At 36.5% G+C, this 23,922-nt stretch overlaps 1 protein-coding gene across 4 annotated transcripts in view; it reads left to right on the forward strand.

Annotated features, from left to right (window-relative positions):
• HIPK3 (homeodomain interacting protein kinase 3) overlaps window positions 1–23,922 on the forward strand; it is an 87,567-nt gene that overhangs the window by 53,663 nt on the left and 9,982 nt on the right. For all 4 annotated transcript variants that reach the window (XM_028500817.2, XM_024118656.3, XM_028500820.2 and 1 more), the window contains 6 exons: window positions 10,175–10,298; window positions 17,734–17,853; window positions 18,761–18,847; window positions 19,342–19,526; window positions 20,581–20,740; window positions 21,153–21,276. In XM_028500817.2, coding sequence (XP_028356618.1) covers window positions 10,175–10,298; window positions 17,734–17,853; window positions 18,761–18,847; window positions 19,342–19,526; window positions 20,581–20,740; window positions 21,153–21,276 — 800 coding nt within the window. The remainder of the gene's footprint in view (window positions 1–10,174; window positions 10,299–17,733; window positions 17,854–18,760; window positions 18,848–19,341; window positions 19,527–20,580; window positions 20,741–21,152; window positions 21,277–23,922) is intronic.

Here is a 23,922-nt window from a genome sequence, read left to right on the forward strand (position 1 = left end):
CAGTGGTTGCGCGTCCGCGTGCCGATGCAGGGGAACCGGGTTCGCGCCCCGGTCTGGGAGGATCCCACATGCCGCGGAGCGGCTGGGCCCGTGAGCCATGGCCGCTGGGCCTGCGCGTCCGGAGCCTGTGCTCCGCAACGGGAGAGGCCACAGCAGAGGGAGGCCCGCATACCACACACACACAAAAAAGCACCATTCTGCAGGATATTTAAACAAGTGCTGATTAAGCTGGAAGTGAACTCCCTAGTATATTTTAACAGTCATCCTTCTTTAAAGTTCCATTTGTACAAATGTTCTTTCATATTTTCATAAATTTTAGTTGCATTATGGTTTGGAAGATTCTTGGAGGTATTCCAGTTCCCCTGTTGTACTTAAAGGAGTCTCCTTCGAGATAGCCCCTGCAGACAGTGTAGAGCCTCTCAGGGATACTTCCAGTATTCCTTCCCTCCCAGCGTCAGAGATTCTCAGTAGGCAATTGTTCCTGGTAATAAAAGGAAATAAAAAAATTGAGTTAACACTGATTATGTAGTTTGATAGTAATAGTATTAGAAGAAAACACGAAATTCCTATAAAATTTAGGTGACTGAAAAATTTTAAACATTAGTCTTTTATTGTATTGTATGAGATGCTTGTTTTAGTAACAAGTATTATGGATATGTATACTTCTCTCTCCTTTCCAGGTTGATTCCTCAGAGATAATTGCTGATAAAACTTGGGTGTGTATCCTTTGCTAGATTTGCTGTGCTTGTATAAACACATGTTTATTAGTGCCTGCATTTTATAACCACTTTAGGTCTTTGCTGTCTTTTGCTAAGTAAAGGGCTTTGCCTTGTAAGAATTTATTGAGTGCCTGACGTTATATTTATTAGTAATCACACCTACTGGATGGTCACATCTACTATTGAACTTATTTCCTTATTGCTTTTGTAAAAGGTTGTTGTAGTCATCTTTTGGAACACAGTATCTGCCAAAATAAGAGCCGTATTTTAACTGAGAAGTATCCAGCAGATGTCTGTGTATTTAACATGGAAGATTATTTATGGTTAAGATGAGTAAATGCTTAAAGATCAGGAAAAGGACTTAGTAAAATGTCAACTATAGTTCTTTTAACATAAGTGTGTATCTCACATTTCCCGGTTAGTTTAAAAATCAAAGGTGATATGTTGAAAGAGAAAAGAACACATTAATGATAAGTATAGCATCTCAGTGGGAGGACTTCTAGTAAGATAAAAGTCTGATAGTTTTAGTAATCCTAGGAATTATTTATGTTAACACGTAGTAGTTAAAGCATTGATCCTGAAGCCATAAAACCTGGCTTTAAATCCCAGCTGCTCCTCACACTAGCTGTATGACCCTTAGGCAAGTTGCTTATCCTTGTGTCTGTTTCTTTATCTATTAAAAGGATTGGTATGAATATCAAATGGGTTAATATTTATAAAGTGCTTAGAGCATTGCCTGGTTCATAGTGCTAGGTAACTGCTTGATGTTACTGCTGTTATTATATTTATTTTAAAGGATTTACACAGAATGAAAAGTAGGTTTAAAAAATGGCAGTGAAATACTTTTTTCATTTGATTGTCGTAGAAAGCTAAAGACCAGTTAGCCTCAAAAAATGCATAGAACTATTAGGTCAGTTAGTATTTTCTTATTCTGTGGAAAGTAAAACTAGAACATAACTTTAATTGAATTGTTAAAAAATACCTTCGGTGTCAATTTCTAGGTTTTCTGTTAGTTTGGCTTTCTGTGTTTTTTTCAGTTACAAGATTTTATAATTGAGATGGTATGGTATAGAGAAAGGCTTTTGGAATAAGGCATTTGAAATCTCATTTCCATCACTTTCTGGGTAACTTTGGGTAGTGTATCAGTTATCTGTTGCTGTGTGACAACTCCAAAACTTAGTTGCTTCAAAAACGATTTATTATTTCTCATGATTTTGTGGGCTGACTGTACTCAATTGAGGGGTTCTTCTGTTTTACTTGGAACATTTTGTTTACCAGCATTTTTGATCTCGGAACAGAACAACAATGCTGAAATCTGTTTTTAGAACATTTTATTTAAATGAGCTAATGTGTTAAAAGTTATTTCTGTGATGCCTGGCCATTGTTAAAACTCAGGAAATGGTGTTGATTTTTATTTAATAGTCAAAACAATTCAACTGTCCCAAATGTAAAGTGGCTAGCATGTAAAAAAAAGTCTCTTGGTTGATAACTTGTTTGGCTCATGTGTTTGAGTTAACAAAGCTATTCACAGCAGAACGCTAACAGCTTCCACTGGTTGATCAATTCAGTGAACAAATTAATGAGTGAATGCCTACTCTATGCCAGACAGTGTTCTCAGTGCTGGGAATATAGCATTGAAAGAATTAAAGTCCTTTCCCTCACGGGTTTTATATTTAGTGGGGGAGGGGAAAACAGATAATAAGCAAACATATATATCAGTTGGTGGCAAGTGCTATAGAGAACACTAAAACAGGATAAAGGAGGAGAGGTAAGTGTATGTGCTGGTGGGGGCTTACCCTTCTGTTTAAGGTGGTCAGGGAAAAAAGCCTTTCTAATAAGATCTTTGGGCAGAAACACAAAGTAAGAGTGAGGGGATCAAGTCCTGCTGTTCCCTCTGCCTGGAACCTTCTAGATAAATGTAAAGGTTTGGAGGCAGCAACTATGGTTAGATACAGTAAGGAGGCCAGTGTAGATGGATGAGAGCAAACAAATGGGATAATGGTGGGAAATACTAGATACGGCTGCGAGCTGTATCATGTATGACCTTGGAGGCCATTGAGAAGAAGCTCTTGGGAGGTTTTGAGGAGAAGAGTGATGCGGTCTGACTTGTGTACTAAATGGATCACTCTGGCTGCTAAGTTGAGAGTAGATGGTAGAGGACGGGACAGAAGCAAGAACAGTTGGGGAGCATACAGCGAGAGATGCTGGTGACTTGGACTGGGGTTGTAGCAGTAAAGGTAAAGCAAAATGGTCAAATTCTGCATCTATTTTTTAGATAAAGTCAATGGGATTTGCCGATAAATGTGGGAAGTGAGAGAAAAAGGAGAGTCAAATTTGATTCTCGCACAAATTATGGGCCTGAGAAACTAGGAGGATAGAGTTGTCATTCCTGAGATGGGGAAGGCTGGAGGAGGACTGGGTTGGAGGGAATTATGAACATGTTTTGAACATGTTCGATTTGAGATATGTAGTAGACAGTAAGAGATGTTGAGTAGACAGTTGGATACGTAAGTCTGGAGTTGGGGAGAGAGGTCTGGGTTGGAGATACACATTTGGGTTTTAAGAATAGAGGTGGTATTTAAAACTGTGTGATTGGATGAGATCACCTAAGGGAAGTGAAAGTAGTCAGAGAAGATAAGCATCCAAAGACTGAGCCTTGAGGCACCCCAGAATTTAAAGGCTGTGGAAATGCGATGGAACTGGAAAGGAATCTGAGATGGGACTGCGGGTGAGGTAAAGAGGAGAGCAGAGTGGTGTCCTGGCAGTCAGTTGCATACTGTTTAAAGCAGGAGAGCACAATCAACTGTGTCAAATGCTGCAAGTCAAATAAATCAAGGATGTGGCAATGCAGTGGCTGTTGGTGACTTTGACAAGAGCTATTTTGGTGGAATGATGGGGTAATGAAACCCTGATTAGAGTGAGTTCAAGAAAGGGGCAGAATTGGAGGCAGCTTTTCTTAACAATGCTTTCAAGAAGGGCTGGTGTAAGGGGGAATAGAGAAATGCGTGATGGCTGAAGGAGAGTATATAAACAAGAAAGTTTTTTCTTTTCTTTTTTTTTCAAAATGGGAGATATGGGATAGTTATATATATATGTAGAGAGAAGGAGGGAGAGGGAGAGAGGTTGGTGATGAGAAAGAGTGGGAAATTGGTGGAGTGATGTACTTCAGTAAGTGAGCATGGGTGCCTTAGATAGAAGCACTGACAGATGCAAGTGGGCTAGTAGATGTGGTGGCGAGAATGTGGAAGTTTCTTTCAAATCCCCCCCTGCCCCCAGTAAAGTTGGATGCAAGGACAAGAGTCAGGAGTGAGGATGAGGGAGGAGGTGATGGTTTGAGAAGAGAGGAGGTGTGAATTAGGACAGTGGGAGTATGAATAAATTAAGAGAATGTATATACTGTTTTACATTTTACATAGATTCTTTTACTTAGTCCTTTGGATAATTTTCAGAGCATGCTACATCAGTAAAACCCCATTTTAAAAATGAAAATACTAAGGCTCAGGTAAATTACTTGCTATTAGAGGGATTGCTAGGTGTCTGTTGAGTGTTTACAATCTAGCTCTATTTAGATGATTTGCATTATTTGAAGTCAGTGCTTCCTTACCAGACTCCCAAGATTTGTCTTCCCAGAACATTCTTTAGAGATTTTAAAGTACCACTATAGCAAAACATTCTTATGAATGTTTTTACCCCAGAATTTACCCATGACCTGTGGTTGACCCCCAAATGAGAGATCACATGTTGTGCCATTCCATTTGTATGACATGTCCAGACAGGCAGATTTAAAGAGACAAAAAAGAGACAAAAAAAAAGAGAGACAGATCTAAAGCGACAAAGTAGATTTGTGGTGGCCTAGGGATGGAGGAGTTGGGAGAAATGGGGAGTGACTGGTAATGGATATAGGGTTTCTTTTGATGGTGATGAAAATGTTCTAAAATTGATTGTGGTAATGGTTGCATAATTCTGTGAATATACTAAAAACCATTGATTGTACCATTTGAATGGATGAATTGTATGGTATGTGAATTATGTCTTAATAAAACTGTTATGATAAGAAATGCCTTCTGCATCACCTACCTCAAGAGAAGACTGTTCTGATTTTATTATTTTTATCTTTATTGAGTTTACCATTTATTTACCTCTTCCAAGTTTGTGCTGCATTTCTCTGGTATCTTCTTATTGTCAAAAGTAGAGAGAAGCATGTAGCTATACCCTTGTATGTAGAGGAGTATCATCAAGAGAAGCCTGGATAGCTGTACCTTTCATTTTTACTGAGTGACTTTTCTGACAGAATCATCAGAATCTGGCCCTTGGTTTTGTCATTTCAGAAATTATTTGATCAGTGTCCTAGACTTGACCAGACCTGGGTTCTGTCAATAGATTCTCAAGAAACTGAAATATATCAGCATTATACTAGTTTATTAACTTTAATGAGAAACATTAGGCAGACTAAATAATCAAGTTAGCCTAAGCATTATATTCTCTGTATTTGAAAAAATAAGTTAGGAGTCATATTATGATCACTGTTTTCTTGATGACCATGAAATCATCACATGAGTAAATAGTTTAATGGCATTTGCAGGGATAACCCAGGGCATCTTTCTCTTATAAGAATATAATTGTTCCTAGAACTTGACATATTGAGTTCCTGAACTGAGACATCCCTTTTCCTAACACGGCTAGGCTTCTCTGCCAGTAACTGAATTTTCAGCTTAAAAAAGTAAATAAAAATGAAATAAAGTAATTCCATTAATAATTATCTTCTTTTCTGAGTGATGGTATTTCACTATGTTCTGAATTGAACCATCTACTGCTAACATTCTTTTTGAGTTCTCTAGCAAAAGACCCACAAACCATTCAGAGTTCAGTTTACCCACTTAAAAAAAATTTTTTTTTAGCTTTCCCACTTTACTTGTATGTTATATCAGTGTTTCAAGGTTTTAGAAAAGTAAAAAAGGATTTGGTCTTAATGAATATTGATAAATTTTATTAAAGTCATATGGCAAAAAAAGGAAACATGACATTTTATATATAGATTGCCTTGGTTACCATATAACCTAAATTTTTGAGTTGGTTTGTGGATTTGACACTTGCCTTCTAATTGTGAGTTATTATTTATAGAGTGGTGAACAACAGGTTTAGTTATACTCTCCATCCAGTGGACATGTTTAATGTGTGCCTTGCCTGTCTACAAAAGCACAAATGATATCTGTTCCCTGCTATAGCCTTAGCACCACTACATTATAGGTGCTCAGAGGGGAGCTAAGTTAGATGAGAAAAGAAGTAGAAGAATTTCCTTTAGGTGTAGAACAAAAGATTTATTTTAAGAGTGGTCCATAAATCAGAATTTCTGCTGTGGTCATTTATATACAAAAGTATATTTAGCCCAGAGGAATAATTTGAGAGCCAATTAAGATACAACCAGAAAACTAAGCTTTATTCATTACTGACAGATGGATATATTATTCTTTAGTGCATAATTTTATTTTGAAAGTTTATTGTATTGTAAGACTGGCCAGCAGAGCTCTGACAGCTCTGGCAGTTTCATCTAGATTGTAAATGCTTAACGGTATTGCTTTCCCACCTTTTTACATGTGATGATACATATAGAAAATATAATGTTTTATGGTATGCCACGGTAAACTGGAGAGAATTTAGGCACATTTGACTCAGACTTGGTGAAGAAATTTATTACATTTTCTTTATGATATGTAGTATTATAAAATAAAATACAAAAGCTTTTGGGAAGATAGTTGTGGCAGCCTTGGAATTGTGCCATTCGGATCCACTTCAAGAGAACCTCCTGTGAAGAGCAGTTAACTGACAGCCTCCAGCTGTTGTGCCTTTAGGTAATGCATCAGTGCTCAGCAGAGGCCCCTTTGCTGCTGGGCTGCTCTCAGCCAGTGACCAAACACAGTGGGGGTCCTGGAGCTGCGCTGTTCTAGTTTGATGGGGAGCTAGCCTAGCAGATAATTTTTGCCTGGGGACTCCCCATTGACCCTGCCAAGATTTTCTCTTAACAGCACTGCTGTTGGAGGTTCTTTCCACCCAATTCTTCCTTTGCACCTCTTTCACGGGTGTCAGAACTGCTCAAGGTCTGAAGCTCGCTTCACCTATTCCTTCTTCCTGTCCCTGTGTATCCTTCAGAGACATTTTTCCCAAGAAATTTCTTGCACATCTTATCTGCTTCTCAGAGGATTTAAACTGATGCAGTAATACATAATGAATTTGTATAAAACTTGCAGTTAAAATTCTTTCATTTTTTAAAATGAGAAAGTTGAGTTTGCTTCCATAAATACAACTTTTGAATCTTAGATTTGTATTTGAAGTGGTTTTATACAATTCCTAGTCAGAGTTTGAAAAGATAACTCCATATTCTTGTCACTGTCAACTAGAAACTTGGCTCATTCATTAAATGGAAACAAATGGCAGAAGTAATTCATCACTCTGTCTAGTTGACAGAAACTCTTCTTAATTGTTAACCAGATTTCAAATAATTTTAGTCTCTTTAAGTTGAATATCCTAGATACTATCATTTTGTTAATTTTCTTTCATTACCAAATGCAACGTTGAAGTTTTCTACAGTAGCCAATTTCAAGTCCCATGAATTTTTTATATTATTTCAAAATAATCATAAAGCTCTTATACACAGCTGTAGCTCAGTCTTATTAATAAGTCTTCAGGATTCAAATTAGTACATGATTAAGTATCACTAGTGAATCTCATTTACTCCATACTTTTGAAACAGGCTGCCTTTTGCTTTGAACCTTTTAAAGTACAGATTAGTATATACTCTTTATAAACTCTTGTGTCCGTTTCTCTTTCTTTCTGCCTAGACTTCTATTCTTTGAGGCCTAGTTCAAACCCACATTTCACACTGATGCTTTCTTTCCTTTGTGTGAATCAACCTGTGTTGGCATGACTTATCCGAGAAATGTTTACTGAGTGCATATTCTCTGCTATGTTCTGCGTATAAAATAGTGAACAAAAAAGGATATCTCTATATTGTGAATATATAATATAAGATTGATAATTTAGTGTAACCTATTTTTTTCTCTTTCTACAGTACAGTTTAGCATTTGATTATGGCTGAATATAACTCATGTGTGTACATCTACACACTTGCTGAGTATTTTGTCAAAAGAATGAAGACCTTTTATAACTTTTTTAAGGTTCTTTTATGCCTCATAACATCTCCCCATGACACTTACTTGTTTTTCACAAGTACTTGTGCGTTAAGAATCTACTGAATCTTAAGTATTAATTATAGCAGAGGTGTTTAGCAGTACAGAGTCACTGGACAGATCCCAAATCTATGGTAGAAAACAATTTGTTTATTATCCTTTGAACTTATTCTGATCAGAAGAGCTGTAGGGAGGAGATGGAGTAGTTTTCCCATTGGGTTTAACTACTTGAGTCTAGTGCTTTGGTTCTCCACTTTGGCCATGTATTGGAATCACCTGGGGAGCTTTAAAAACTACTGATGCCTACCTCCCAACCCCAGTTTCTGATTTAATTGGTATGGGGTGTGGCCAGGACAAAGGGATTGTAATGTGCAGCCAAGATTGAGAACCACCGCATTAGGAGATAGTGACAATCAGCACTCTCAGTTAAAAAAAATTAGCAGAAGGCTTATTTTTAAAAACTGTATAAAATATACACTGAGAGGTCCTGGGAACAATGCCATCCCAATAGTAATGAGGACCCATAGCTCATTGAGGGAGTTCCGACTGGTCAAGTCTGGGAAAATTAGAGCATCAAAATAAGTAATTATAGTAATGGATTATAACCCATTGAATAAAATAGGAATCCATTATACTTACATAAGTAAATAAATGAATAAATTGAAATTGGATTATTTGTACAATCTCAAATTGAAACTCCACAAAATACTTCATTACAGAGGGGAAAGGAGAAACTTGATAGTGGAGAAATCTAGCAGATACCATGTTAAGTAGTCAGAGTGAATATTATCAGTAGTGGAGCAAATCAAAATTTTGTACCACCTGATAGCATATAATGAGAAAAAAAAAACCCATCACTTTTTAAACATTTCTCCCAAAGATCTATAACCCTCATCTAATTACAAGAAAACATCAGACAGACCCATACTGAGGGACATTCAACAAATAACTGGCCTGTAATATCTTATGCCAGGGTCATAGCAATCAAGGAAAGACGAGGGACTATTCCATATTGGAAAAGACTGAAAGAGATATGACAGCTAAATGCAGTGCATGATTTGGAATTGGATTCTTTTTCATAAAGGACGTTATCGGTGTAATTGGCCAAACTCGCAGTCCGAGGCTTAGATGGTGGAGATGTATCAATATTTGTTTCCTGATTTTGATGATTGTATTGTGATTATGTAGGAGAATATTCTTGTTTGTAGGAAATACGAAGCATGCCATTATTTGGCAAATTACTCTCAAGTGGGTTAGGAAAAAGTGTTTATTGTACTGCTCTTATAACTTCTCTGTAAGTTTGAGACTGTGCAGGATAACTATGATTTTATGACTTTGGATTTAAAGAACTCTTAGAATGTTAATTTTCTTATGGAAAAGTCATGTGAAGTAGAAACATAATTTATCGGGGAATTGTATCTTTCATGAAATAATTTTCCAAATAAAACTCTTCAAGTGCTAAAATGTTTTATTTATTTATTTATTTATTTATTTATTTGCGGTACGCGGGCCTCTCACTGTTGTGGCCTCTCCCGTTGCGGAGCACAGGCTCCTGACGCGCAGGCTCAGTGGCCATGGCTCATGGGCCTAGCCACTCCGCGGCATGTGGTATCTTCCCGGACCGGGGCACGAAACCGTCTCCCCTGCATCCGCAGGTGTACTCTCAACCACTGTGCCACCAGGGAAGCCCTAAAATGCTTTTTTAACTGTTTTGATGTATCCTGTACTTTTCTGCCTTTTAAGGCTGAATATATTGAACTTGGTCTTATCTGTTTTGGATAACAAATAGCCCAGTTTTTATTATTATCTTCTGAAGTAATACCCACGTCTAGATCCATGGTTAGCCTTTGGGGTTTTGTTTTGTTTGGTTTGGGTCTTATCTTCCGGTGTCTGGCTTTAAGTTCTGTTGGTGTCATGGTGCATGTATTTTTAATTTGTCAGTTCTCTTTCTAGTGTGTTATTTCTAATCTCCTGTAGTCTCAAAAACAAGATCTATGCTTTTCCTTTTTTTACTGTCATGTTAGTAAAACTCGGATTAAGTATAGATATTTTATCATAGCAATGTTGTACTCATAGTACCCCTTGAAGTTTAATTCAGGATTATGGCTAGGTTTCAACAAGTTCTGAAAAATGAAGAATGACTATAAATAGTAGATGATTTCGCTCTCATTTTACAAACTTCTCTTAGAATATCAGATGAATCGGATAATTTTAAAAGAAAACTGCTCTGATTGACTGATTGATTATTATTATTATTTTTTTAAATTTCAGAGCTCCAGAGATTATATTGGGGTTGCCATTTTGTGAAGCCATAGACATGTGGTCACTGGGATGCGTGATTGCAGAATTATTCCTTGGATGGCCTCTCTACCCAGGAGCCTTGGAGTATGACCAGGTAATAGAACTGTCACGATAACCCAGTAGAATTGGTAGAATGTAAAGAAGAATAATAGACTTACAGGAATGCATTTTCCCAGGTATACAATACATGTGAGACTCCTTTTAGAATAAATTGGCAAAACCTGGGATCTAACGGAATTTAAATTCAGGATCTCAAAACAGAATTTGATTTTTAAAGTGTTTTCATAAACAAGGGTATAATCCACAGGCCTGAAAACCTTTTGGGAGAATTTTTTTGGTACCATTTTTATATTATAGATATATAAAGGGCTGGACTGTGTCCAGTTAAATAATAGTGCTTTGCTTGGGTGACAGACATCACTTGGGTGATGACAGCTGAAATGTCCGCCTCTCCCAAGGAATAAAAGTCATCATAGCTACTGGTCTTAAGTACCTCAGTCACCCTAACCCTCTTTAGTATTTTTAGCTGTTTTTGGTGGTGCTAAAAGTCTAGCTTAACATTATTGAAATGACTCTCAGTAAAATCCAGCAAATCACCTCATTACACACTTTTCATGGTAGTTTTCAGGTGTGTTCATTAGTCTCTCTAAGCTACTAGACAATGTTGTTTGCTATTTACTTGGTTTTTAATATCAAGATTCTTTTTTGGGTAATTGTTATCTGCTTCACTATTATTTGAAAGTTTCATAGCATCTCCCTTATTAGAGAGATATATATACTCAACTCATATTTTAGTAGAAAATGTTAGTCAGAATTAACAGTGGTTACATATATTTTGTCTGGCTTGTATTTTTATTTAAATGTTATACTATTTAACTTTTAAACATGAAAAAAATAGAAAACAGAACATTTTAAAGCACACATAACTTGTAGCAAAATGCCTGATTTCTAAGGTTTAGCTTTCTATATAAAAGGGGATATGAGAGGTAGTTAATTTAGTGACTTAAATGTTGCTGAGACGACCCTAAAAGTCATTTAATATTAATTATTAGATTAGATGTTATCATTAACTTTAACCTTATCCTCTTCCAATGACTTTCTACCCATAAAATTTCTCTTTTAGGCCAGGTTTTTTTTTTAATATTCTCTACTTTCCCCCTCCATGTTCAGCATACCTCTTAAAAGACCATTTCTGTAAAAATTTCCATACATTCTAGCTTCCTTCATCTTTTTACCCAATCATAACTTTGATGCAGGTGCCAAACTGTTACTAGTTTTGAAAGAGTTAGTGATCTAGTTGGAGAGTCCCATAATCCCTTAGCTGCTGAAGTACTGAGGTACCTGTCAAATTCTAGAAATATACCTTTGGCTTTGTGGACCACAATTTATGACATGCATAGTACTCTGGAGCAGGACACCATCTAGTGGCAATATAAAGGTCAGTTTGCTATTGTACTCTGGATTTGGACATTACAGTTCTAGTGTTGGACAACTAATGTTGATACTGAAAAGGACCCTACAGATGAGATATCTAGTTACTACCCCTTCACATTTTATAAAGGAGAAAACCGAGGCCTGGAAAAATGAAATGACTTGTCAAAAGTTACAATGGTAATTTAACACAAGGTCCTTACCAAAGCTCAGTTTTTCTACAATCTGTAATAGATTTCTTTTTTTTTAAAAACTGGGAGGTGTTATCCAGATTCACAATATTTTCAGAATGTATATTACTTTAATTCCAAAAGGGTACAGTAATTGAAAAAAGTTATTAGCATACAGCATTAATAGCCACACAGTTATCAATTCAGTGTTTTAAAAGGTATTTTCCAAAACATATGAATGCAAACGAATAGGAGTGATGTGTTTTTTGGTTCCAATCTTGGACTTCATACTCATTTTCAAATATGATGCTTGCTGGTATAGGTTTTGATAAATGTCTGTTTTCAAGATAAGGGCTATCCCTTTATTCCTAATTTTAAGTTTTTTAAAAAATCCTAAATTGGTTTTGGACTCTGAAATGCTTTTGTGCATCTATTAAAATATTCACGAGTGGGATTTTTTTGGGTTGTTTTTTTACTTTGTCTATTTATGTGGTTGAATTTCATAAAATTTCCTCAACTCCCTGGATTATGATCATCTAATTAGGATGTGAAAGGGCATGCCTCTGTCTGTTATCTGTTTCCTATTCTGGGCATCAGCTGCCATGATATACTTGGATACCCAATTGGGGTGTTGTTGCTATTTTATTTTTTAAACTTATTTTTTGCCTTATGGTGGCAGTACAGTGGGCAATAGTAGTAACATTACTATTTAATACTTATCGAGCTCTTTTGGGTGCCAGGAACTGTCAACACTTTAACTCATTTAATGTTCACAACAACCCTATGAAGTTTTATAGATGAGAAAGCTGAGGTGTGGGGAGGTTTAATAAGCTTGCTCAATAGTCTAACACGGGCAGTCTGAATCTAGAAGCTATGCTATTGGCAGTAGACCACCTCTACACTACTTCATGGATAATGATACTTTCAAGACACTAAAAGAGTCCAGCTGAACCCTGCTCTAGTCTACCCTAGCTCCCTGGCACTGGCCCTCTTCCAGACTCCACCTCTACCCTGCCACTGTCAATCTGCTATTGCTCGAAGAGGGTTTTCACAGTCTGTATATTAGTTATTCAGATTCATCAACCTCCATTGGTATTCTGTCTCCAGATTTGAGTTCTAGGGAAGGAACCAGCAGCCTATGCTAGTTTATCGTTTTGTCCCGTGATAACTTTTTAAAAAAATAAATTTTTTAATTTTTATTTATTTTTGGCTGCGTTGGGTCTTTGTTGCTGAGTGCAGGCTTTCTCTAGTTGCAGTGAGCAGGGGCTACTCTTCGTTGCAGTGCGCAGGCCTCTCATTGCAGTGGCTTCTCTTGTTGTGGAGCACGGGCGCTAGGCGCGCGGGCTTCAGTAATTGTGGCTCGCAGGCTCTAGAGCACAGGCTCAGTAGTTGTGGCGAATGGGCTTAGTTTTTCCACAGCATGTGGGATCTTCCTGGACTGGGGCTTGAACCCTTGTCCCCTGTACTGGCAGGTGGATTCTTTTTTTTTAAAAAAATATTTATTTATTTATTTTTGCTGTGCTGGGTCTTCGTTTCTGTGCAAGGGCTTTCTCCAGTTGCGGCGGGCGCTAGGCGCGCGGGCTTCAGTAATTGTGGCTCGCAGGCTCTAGAGCACAGGCTCAGTAGTTGTGGCGAATGGGCTTAGTTTTTCCACAGCATGTGGGATCTTCCTGGACTGGGGCTTGAACCCTTGTCCCCTGTACTGGCAGGTGGATTCTTTTTTTTTAAAAAAATATTTATTTATTTATTTTTGCTGTGCTGGGTCTTCGTTTCTGTGCAAGGGCTTTCTCCAGTTGCGGCAAGCGGGGGCCACTCTTCATCTCGGTGCGCGGGCCTCTCACTATCGCGGCCTCTCTTGTTGCGGAGCACAGGCTCCAGACGCGCAGGCTCAGTAGTTGTGACTCACGGGCCTAGTTGCTCCGCAGCACGTGGGATCTTCCCAGACCAGGGCTCGAACCCGTGTCACCTGCGTTGGCAGGCGGATTCTTAACCACTGTGCCACCAGGGAAGCCCCCGTGATAACATTTTGTACACATATTTATTTCAGAATATATGTTGTACAAGATATTCTTCTTCTGTTTTGCTTTTATTAATAACATTGCTTTTAACAACAGGAGTGTTTGTATATTACAAATACATCAGCATTATTTATAAAGAGTGGAAGCTCAGCCAATTAATTTGGAAATTCAATTCAACACAAGCACAGAAATTCTATATTTTATATCTCTAGCAACAGCTTCAAAATATTATAAATCTAAAATTGATAGAACCAAAGAAAGAGACAAAGCCACAATCATAATTAGAGATTTAAAGCACATTTCTTTCAGTAATTGATAGAGAAAGTAGATAGAAAAATATCAGTAAGAATATAGCGGATTTGAACACGATTAACCAAGTTGACCTAGTGATACAGGCATAGAGCACTACACCCAATACTACATGCAGAACTGCAGGATACATACATTTTAAGTGCACATGGAACATTTACAAAAATAAAGACTTTCTGTGAAATATATTGTAACATCTCTTTCTTAACCCTTGTTGATATGTCTTTTGTGTAACCTATATTTAACCTTGTAATATTGATTTTTTTCAAAGGAGGTGAAAAAGACTTAACAGTATACCTATAGTTATATACTTCAAGGCCAAATTTGAGTCACCAGGAAAAACTTCTCAGACTATTTAAATTCTTTATTATGGGCTTTGTGTTCTAGCCCTTTAATCATCTGTGTCATCTCTTAAAGTCTTTCCAAGGCAATTTCTTCTTTGAATTTTGGATTCTGCGACTAGGCACTGACCATGTTGAGAATATATTTTGTCATATGTGCATTTTATTTCCTTTTGTACACAAATGTATTTACTGTGTATGTGTAGAGAAGGCTGCCCTGTGAATTGGTACTGTGCTTGGATCCCTTCCTGTCTTAATTGTAGGTATACTGTCTCATTAGTGCTATATGTACTCGATTTGACTTATATTTACTGGGGAAGTATCAGTAACATTCTAGGAAATTAAATAATATTTTTATGGATGAATGGACAGTATTTACTTGGTAAATGTTGATTGTTCTTGAAAAATGTTTGTTAGAGTTTAGGTGGAATCTTATCCAGAACAGCTGAAAGCCTGAATTTATATTCAAATTTTATTATACTTGGTAATATCAAATTATATCTTATGTAAGAAGAATAAAGCTCACTCCAGGGGTGGGGGTGGGAATCTTCAAAGAATTCTATTTTGTCAAGCTATTCAGGTTTCAAAGAGACCTTCTCAAGTTGGCTCAAGGAAGAATTCATTTATTTATGTGTGGACTGTCCAAAAATCCAAGAGTGAGCTTTAATATGACTGGATTTTGTGAAGTCTGGAGTTGAAGGTGCTTTTAGATTCAAGGCAACACTTAGAGAAATTAATGGGCTTTGGTAGAATTTCACTCTGGTGCTCGATCTTAAGTATAACTTAGCTGCTCTTTAAGTGCTTTTATCTGTTCTGATTCTAACTTGCTACTCAGAATTTCTGCTCACTCTTAACTCTGATTATGTTAACATGGTCATCAAACTCTAGCTCTGCCTTCAGCTCATCCTCCAACAGTATCTGGAATTTCTTAGTTTGCGTTTCCAACACTGTAAATCTGATTTGCTTAGCTTAATTCTAGTTGAGTTCACAAGGCAAATTTATGAATTAATTGCTTCTAGGTCAGGTCCCCACCCTTCATCCACTGGAGACAGGAGGGGCATACAGATGGAACAGGTTCTTTTCAAATGACTGGCAGGCATTACGACCAAAAATAAACTTGGCAGGTTCATTTGCCGTTTTGTTTTTTCAGTGCCATCTCAACTTCTTAGGTATATTAATTTCTCTATTGTATTCTCTTAGTACTTTGTTTTCTTCTTTATAATGGCATTTCCTAGTTTAATTGCAGATTATGTGCTTAAATATTTATTCTACTGAGTTTTTTGAATAAACTTTGAAGATTGGCAACATATTTTATTGTTCTGCATAGCTTTAGCATCTGACACATAATAAATGCCCTGTGTATGTTTGTTGAAATTGAATTGGTGAGCACCTTTCTTACCATCTGTGATACTCTGATGCAACATCGAGGTACTAAACTCTTAGTACTTTTCATTTTCTGTTTCCATAAAACAAGGAACTCAGGCACTTGGGGGATGTGGGGTGAGTGGGAGGTACTGCACTTTAATGTAACGAAACTAATTTGTAAGGTGGAGATCTTAGTTATCGTTTCATGTAAAATTGGGGATACAAATATGCATGAACATAGACTCTGTTGTTAGGAGGCGCATAGTCTAGCAGGGAAAACTGACATGTAAAAATAATTGTAATGTAGTATTATAAATGCATTAAAATTGTTATGTTCTAGGTGTGATGGTAGCACAGAGGAAAGTGATTGCCTCTGTTCTGGACGGTTAGGCATAGCTTTACAGAGGAGAATTTCTTGAATTGAGTCTTGAAGAAGGAACAGTAACAGTTTCTTCACCACGTGGATTTGGTGAAGTGGCAGGGAGGGGAGTAAGGAGGGAGAGGTACAGGGATGTTGATAAGTAAGGGTTAGAGAGCAATCTAGGAAAGAGAAACTAACCCATGCAAGGTTTAGCAGATGCTAGAGGGGGCTGGAGTACAGGAGCATGTAAAGAGCCCGGAAGAGATAAAGCTGGAGGGCCATGTTTAGAGATTTGGATTCCATCCTGTAGGCAGTAAAGTAATTTTATACAGGGGAGTAATAATCAGATTTGCATTTTATCAAAATGGCTGTTAGCAATTTCTTATTCTTAACAATGTGAATAATGAATTGAGAGTGAGTGCATGACGTCATTAGGGATGCAGGTAGACTAATTAGGAGGCTTGTGAGATTGTATAACTCAGAATTGAAGAAGACCTGAAAGAGGAATGGAGAGGAGAAACAGTTATGAAAAATACTAATGAGGTAAAATTGTTACGGTTTTGGATGTTGGGTGATGAGGGCGAGGTACTTGTTGGGCATAAATTTCAGGTTTCTGATTCGGGTGGTTGGTGGTGGTCTCCACCAAATTCATAAATTTGCCTTGTGAACTCAACTAGAATTAAGCTAAGCAAATCAGATTTACAGTGTTGGAAACACAAACTAAGAAATTCCAGATACTGTTGGAGGATGAGCTGAAGGGTTATAAGGCAGAGCTAGAGTTTGATGACCATGTTAACAGAACCAGAGTTAAGAGTGAGCAGTGTCCTCCTGAGAGAGCTAGTCTACACCTGTGTCCTCCTCTGCTGACTCAAGCACACATATGCCAGTGACATAGACGCGTCCCCTCCAATGCTCCCATAGCGCTAGTTCACCACGTCAACTTGTACTAAGTCAAGTAACTTGTCAGTTGCCTGTGTAGATTTCTCCAGTTTCTCCAGTGGTTTCCCAGTATTACCTCTCGGAGTAAAATCCAAACTTCTTAACCTACTGATAAAGCCCTTTGCCTGCTAGATCAATTTCGTCTCTTGCCATTTCTCCCTCAGTGAACTTCAGTCTCTGAATGTGTGGATGTATTCTTTTTATTTTCCATATTTACTCATATTATAACCTTAGCATAAATCATAATAATTCAGATTTTTTTCCATTCCTTCAGGGCTAACAAACTGTTTGTTCTTTTTGACCCAACTTGAGCATCACCTCATCTGGAACTTTATATGACTACAATTATTATATGTGTCTCTTCTTTGTCTTTCCATAAGGCATGTATTTATTATACCTGTATTATATCAATATATATTACATTGTATTATAATTGCTTACTTGTATGTTCCCCACTGGACTGATTTCTTAGGGCACACACTGTACATCATTTAATTCTTGACCTAACATCTAGCTTAGTGTCTGATGTAGTTGTTCAATAAATATCTTAATGCAATAAAAGAATAACTCTTCTGTTTTGTAAATTATTTTTCAGATTCGATACATTTCTCAGACTCAAGGTTTACCAGGAGAACAGTTGTTAAATGTGGGTACAAAATCCACAAGATTTTTTTGCAGAGAAACAGATATCTCTCATTCTGGTTGGAGATTAAAGGTAATTCATTAAAAAAAAAATTTAGAAAAACATTTTCTAAGATGCCTCATGTTCACAGATAATACCCTCTATGCCTATTTTTCTTTCATTGCATTTTTTTCTTCTTTTGAATTTTCATTTTTGACAATCCCCCCCCCACCCGCTTTTAACGAGGAGAGTCCTTTCTGAATACCTTAGCTCATTCTCTAACCTGGCAACACAATTATTAACTCATTTTAAATAGTTTAAAAAAATTTTATATGTATCATTTTGTGTTGTTTATCTTCCCTACCCAGTTCTACATTTATTAAGCTTTATAGGACAGGGATTGAATCTAACCACTTACTACATAACCCAAGTACCTAATTTATTCCTAGGATTAATAAATCTTTAATGATTAACTTTAGTTATTTTGTTAAGGAATTTATCTATATGTGTAATATTTTTTTATCTGAACCTGAACTTCTCATTTTTTGTATACTTCTAAAAACTTACTTTAAAAATTTTTTTATTTATTTATTTTTGGCTGCATTGGGTCCACTCTTTGTTGCGGTGCGTGGGCTTCTCATTGCAGTGGCTTCTCGTTGCGGAGCATGGGCTCTAGGTGCATCGACTTCAGTAGTTGTGGCTCGCAGGCTCTAGAGTGCAGGCTCAGTAGTTGTGGCACACAGGCTTAGTTCCTCCACAGCATGTGGGATCCTCCCGGACCAGGGCTCAAACCCGTGTCCCTTGCCTTGGCAGGTGGATTCTTAACCACTGCACCACCAGGGAAGTCCCAAAATTACATTTTTGATAGTTATTCTTTTGAAACTACTGCTTGCCTTAGAATATTCAATATATTAGGCTAAATGTGCCAGAATTGAAGAAATAAAGGATTTACAAATGGTGGGTAATAAGATTATTTTCCTTCTCTGATATATTCGATAAGACACTGGAAGAACATGAGGCTGAGACAGGAATGAAGTCTAAAGAAGCCAGAAAGTACATATTCAACAGTCTGGATGATATAGTGCATGTGAGTACCACAGTCACATTTGTCAGTCTTATGCTTAAGTTGATGGAGTTGAATGCCAAGAATGCCAAAACACGTTAATCATTTTCTACATGATGTAGAATGCTTGCTGTTTTTAAGCTTTTCAAACAAAATTGATTCTAAGGTTTCAGGAACTAAATTGCATTCGTCTTTATCAAATATTTAATTTGTATTATTCAAGTACTTTCTTTCAAAAGGAAAACTCTAACAGACATGTTTCTTTTCCTTACATCTCTCTAGAAGTGAATATTTGTTTAGTTAAAAAAAAATTTTTTTTTCCTTCTTTGAATGCTCTTTGGTACCTCAAAATATTTTTGAGGATTTATTAAACTCAGTTGTTCTTTCTTATTTCAAAATAATTGTAGTTCTTTGTTCTTTCCTGTGTTGTGGGCTTTTTTTGTAAACTGTGAGACTTTAACATATACTACCTTGTATGGCTTAGTTTTATCTGATGACTTGAAATTTTGATTTTGCAGGTGAACACAGTGATGGATTTGGAAGGAAGTGATCTTTTGGCTGAGAAAGCTGATAGAAGAGAATTTGTTAGTCTGTTGAAAAAAATGTTGCTGATTGATGCAGATTTAAGAATTACTCCAGCAGAGACTTTGAACCATGCTTTTGTTAATATGAAACATCTTCTAGATTTCCCGCATAGCAACCAGTATGTTACTCTAAAATCTTTTAAAATGATTCTGGAGAAATGATAATGCTGTGTGTTAGAAAAATGATTCAATTTCTTCATTAAATATAAGTAAACTGAGTAAAAAGAGGTTAAGCTAACTTGGCCAAGTTCACATAGACAGTAATTTGCAGAGTAGAAATAGAATGCAAATCTAAATCACATTCCAGTGTTCTTTTTCCAGAATAGCATACTGAGAATGACTGAGTGATGTCATTTTACATGACATTCTTACCTTAATAACCAGGCATATTTATAGTTAAAGGAAGTGTTAAGTTGTTCCTCCCTCAATTTTGAGTCCTGCAAACTCCATTTTCAATTTCCTTTCACAGCATTTGCTTTTCTTGTCCCTCTTCTTTCCCCTCTATGTTGTGGAAGGAAAGGAGGTTTTTTTTATGGGTTAGTAGAGAAGAGTATATGCCCAAATTGAGAAGGACTTAGAAGAGTTACCTTAGGCAAATCTTGTGAATTCTTTGAACCCCAGTCCTCTTTTTAATAGGCTGAAGAGAGTAAAGTATGTGACTTAAAATAGCTTCTTTTAATATTTTAAAAATATTGAATGAAGGAGGTAAAGGAACAAACTGATATTCGTTACTGTGAATTACAATTAAAATCGATGTTTTTATAAAGCCCAACTAGTCTCCACACCCCCAATACTTAAAAATGTCTAATGGTTTCTGTATATAAGCACTTTGAAAATAACATAATAAACACATACATGGTGCCATTAATTTAGGGATGTGGAGATCTAGAAGTTTAGAAAGAAACTATTTAGAGTAGGGGTCATAAAATTATAACCAAAAAGTGCTCACTTTTGCTTTGCTGTCTCAAGAAAATATTCCAGATATAAGTATATACTTCTGCTTGCTTTGAAATTTGATCTTACAGGATTTCCTGGTAGAAATACTATTGGAAATATGCAGATTAAGTGCAAGCCATAGACTTTTTTTTCCTTTTGGAAATAATTTTTAATCTTAAACTGCTCTAAACATTAAAAAAATAATATTACAATTACCTTTCGATTTTTCTTTTGCAGTGTAAAGTCCTGTTTTCATATTATGGATATTTGTAAGTCCCATCCGAATTCATGTGACACAAATAATCACAATAAAACTTCACTCTTGAGACCAGTTGCTCCAAGCAGTACTGCTAATCTGACAGCAAATTTTACTAAAATTGGCACATTAAGAAGTCAGGTAAGAACTTATAGTATTTGATAATTTATGCTCCTCTTTTTTTTTTTTAAATGATTGCTCATTTGCTTTTGAAATATGCAGAAGTTTCCATGTCAGCAGTTAGAAGTTCCAGTGCTGATGAAGTCTTACTATGGCTGTTCTGTTAAATCTCTAATATTTCAGGGTAACAATTGGAGCATATCTACTCAAATCCATTTTTTTCCTTCACCTTTTATTCTTTCAATATGATCTACCTGCCCTTCTATGTCTCAACTCTACAAAAAGTAGACTTCAGTAAGATCAATTTCTGGGTCCATTTTTATCATAGAATTATGATTTTTTGAAATGCATTTGATTTCTACTTATAAAGTATGTGTACAGCAATTAGAAGCCTGCTCTGTATAATGAATGCCATGTATGTCTATCGTTTCAGGCATTAACCACATCTGCTCATTCAGTTGTGCACCATGGGATTCCTCTGCAGGCTGGAACTGCTCATTTTGGTTGTGGTGATGCTTTTCAGCAGACACTGATTATCTGTCCACCAGCTATTCAAGGTATTCTTTTATTTAAATTACACTTTGAATTTGGGCCTGCATTACTTTAAAATAAGTTTAGGCATCTATTCATTAAATATACTGCATGGGTTTTGCTACATTTACTGCTACATTTGAATTTAATTTAAGCAGGTCAGTAGCCTTTAGACCCGTGATACTTCTTGACTGCAGCTCCACTGTAGTCATCACTGACAAAATGGACCATATGACAGTTGTATTTCCTGTAGAGTCTAGCATGATAACATACCTTAGTGGAAATTAATGAACTTGGAAAGGTATGGATTGTCCTATACTGGGTATAACTGCTCCAGATGTTCAAGTAAGTACTTATCTGCATGTCGTCACTGGACATTACAGTGATTGAGAGCTCAGTTCTTTAAGTTTTGGTCAGAGGATTTCTTTCCTAAAATATTGTAGTCTTGTTCTTTACCCATAGCTTAGTTTGTTTGTTTGATGATTGATTTTGATCAAATTGCCCTTATTTAGATAAAAATATCGAATCAAATCCTCAAGTGAGTTGGTGACAGAATACCTTTGAAGATGCCATAAATTTTCACACTGAGGAACTTCTTAGTGGTAAAAGGATGATGGCAGTGAACTTTTTGACTGGAATAGCTAGCTTAAAGCCCTCTTTCCTAGGTTCTTTGGTAGCGTTTTGTCCTTGCTAGGCTGTAACATTTAGTTATATTTTAAAATCAAGAGACTGATTCCAAATGGGCCCGAAATGACTCTTTGAAGCATGGTGGTAATGCTGTATAGTGTAAGTGAGAACTCTTGGTGCTAAGTCGGCCTGGGATCTAGTTTTCTTTCTGCTGTTTGCTCTGCCATCCCAGACAAGTCTGTTAACTTGCTTCAGCCTTTGTCAAAGAAAACAGACTGAATAGATACTATCTTGATCATTTGTAGCTGTAATATTTCTGGATTCTGAAGGTTATATTTGAAATTTTTATTTCATTTAAGGATGTGAGCAACTTTTTAAAGTTTTTATTTTAATCTTCCCCACAGTGCCTAACAAAGCACCAAGAATATGTTTGTTGACTTGCTTGGCTGGTAATGAGAGATGTGAAAACATGGCAGCTCTTTAGCCACTTTGGTTCTACCAGGGTAGCATTGGTCTGTTATCTGTGACAGTGACCCATGGCTGGTTTGGTAATAAAAATACCTATTATCATATTGTCAGCACTCTTAAAGATGCTGTTGTGTTTCTTTGTTTTTCTTCAACTGTTTATTGTAAAAATTTCAAACATATAGAGAAGTTCAAAGAATAATAATGTCCTTTCTCCTAGATTCAACAAGTTATTAACATGGTATATTTGTTCTGTCTATTACACATACACATACTGTTAATAGTAAGTCTTAGACATTTTACTTCTAAATACTTGAGCATGCAAGACTGATGCTTTTTTGTTTTTCAATCAGTTACTACATAAGTGGTATCTTGACAAGTACATTTTCACTTAGATGAGTTTTTAATCTGTACTAATAGATTCTTAGGTTCTAATGATCTCTTCCATGTACCAAAATCAGTTTGGGGGTCACCTACCTACAGTGTGGAATATTTCATCAAGATTTGGAATAGCGGGGAATTCCCTGGCGTTCCAGTGGTTAGGATTCTGGGCTTTCACTACTGGGGGCCCGGATTTGATCCTTGGTAGGGGAACTAAGATCCTGCAAGCCGTGCGGCACAGCCAAAAAAAAAAAAAAAAAAAGATTTGGAATAACAGTTTTTTTTTTTCAGAGCTACCTTCTGTTTGTACCAAAAGGCTTTGTGGACACACTTCTAAATACAATTGAGCATCATTCTTAAAACATTCAATGAGGTTAGGCAAATCTTTTATCTTTTTATGTAGCTTATAATTAATAAAAGGTTAGTAACCATTTCTGTACATATGTTAACAACTGCAGGTGGTTCCTAACAAGGATAACAGAAAGAAAAGGAGATACTTTCAGGCTCATTAACTCATCAGATGTGAAGAACAATAGTTTTAGAATTAATAGTGAGAGAAAGCAAAATATTTGTTCGCTTAGAGAACTAACAGGTGCAGTTGCAACAGCGTAACAGGCTGGCTCTGTAATATGTTGTCTCACTGTTTCTTATCTTAGTATAGTGTTTGCTTAGAAATGAAAGCTTTCCCTCTAATCCATTTTGGCATCTCTGTAGAAAATCCCAGTATTGACCTTCTTTTACCCCTTTACCTCATAATGTGCCAGTCTATTTCAAAGAAACATATTTAAATGATTATTGGGTAGCAGTTATGGTACCATTATACTTTGTATTTTAAAATAAAATTTATGTCTCTTGTCCTTCACTTTAAATTTTAACTTGGGTCTATACTGTTTGAGTTCATCATGTATTTCATATATTTTAGATACTATAGATATAACGTGTAGGTATAGCTATATAGATGCCACATCCCTAATATTGTGCCATGTTTAAAGTACAGAAGACTTAGACAAGCTTTTACTTAACAAATTTGAGTGTAGGTGGTTGTATTTACTAAACAAGCATTTAACATTATTTGGCAATCTGAAAAGCTACGTATTCATCCCCTCTGGATGAAAACTGCTATTTTAGAATCAAATGCATTCCAGCAAAATTCTCCTCTGTTGTACTAGAAAAGTCTTTAAAGTTTTTGTGTCATGCTT

This window comes from Physeter macrocephalus, chromosome 16 (assembly GCF_002837175.3).
Source record: "Physeter macrocephalus isolate SW-GA chromosome 16, ASM283717v5, whole genome shotgun sequence".
NCBI classification, from domain to species: Eukaryota; Metazoa; Chordata; class Mammalia; order Artiodactyla; family Physeteridae; genus Physeter; species Physeter macrocephalus.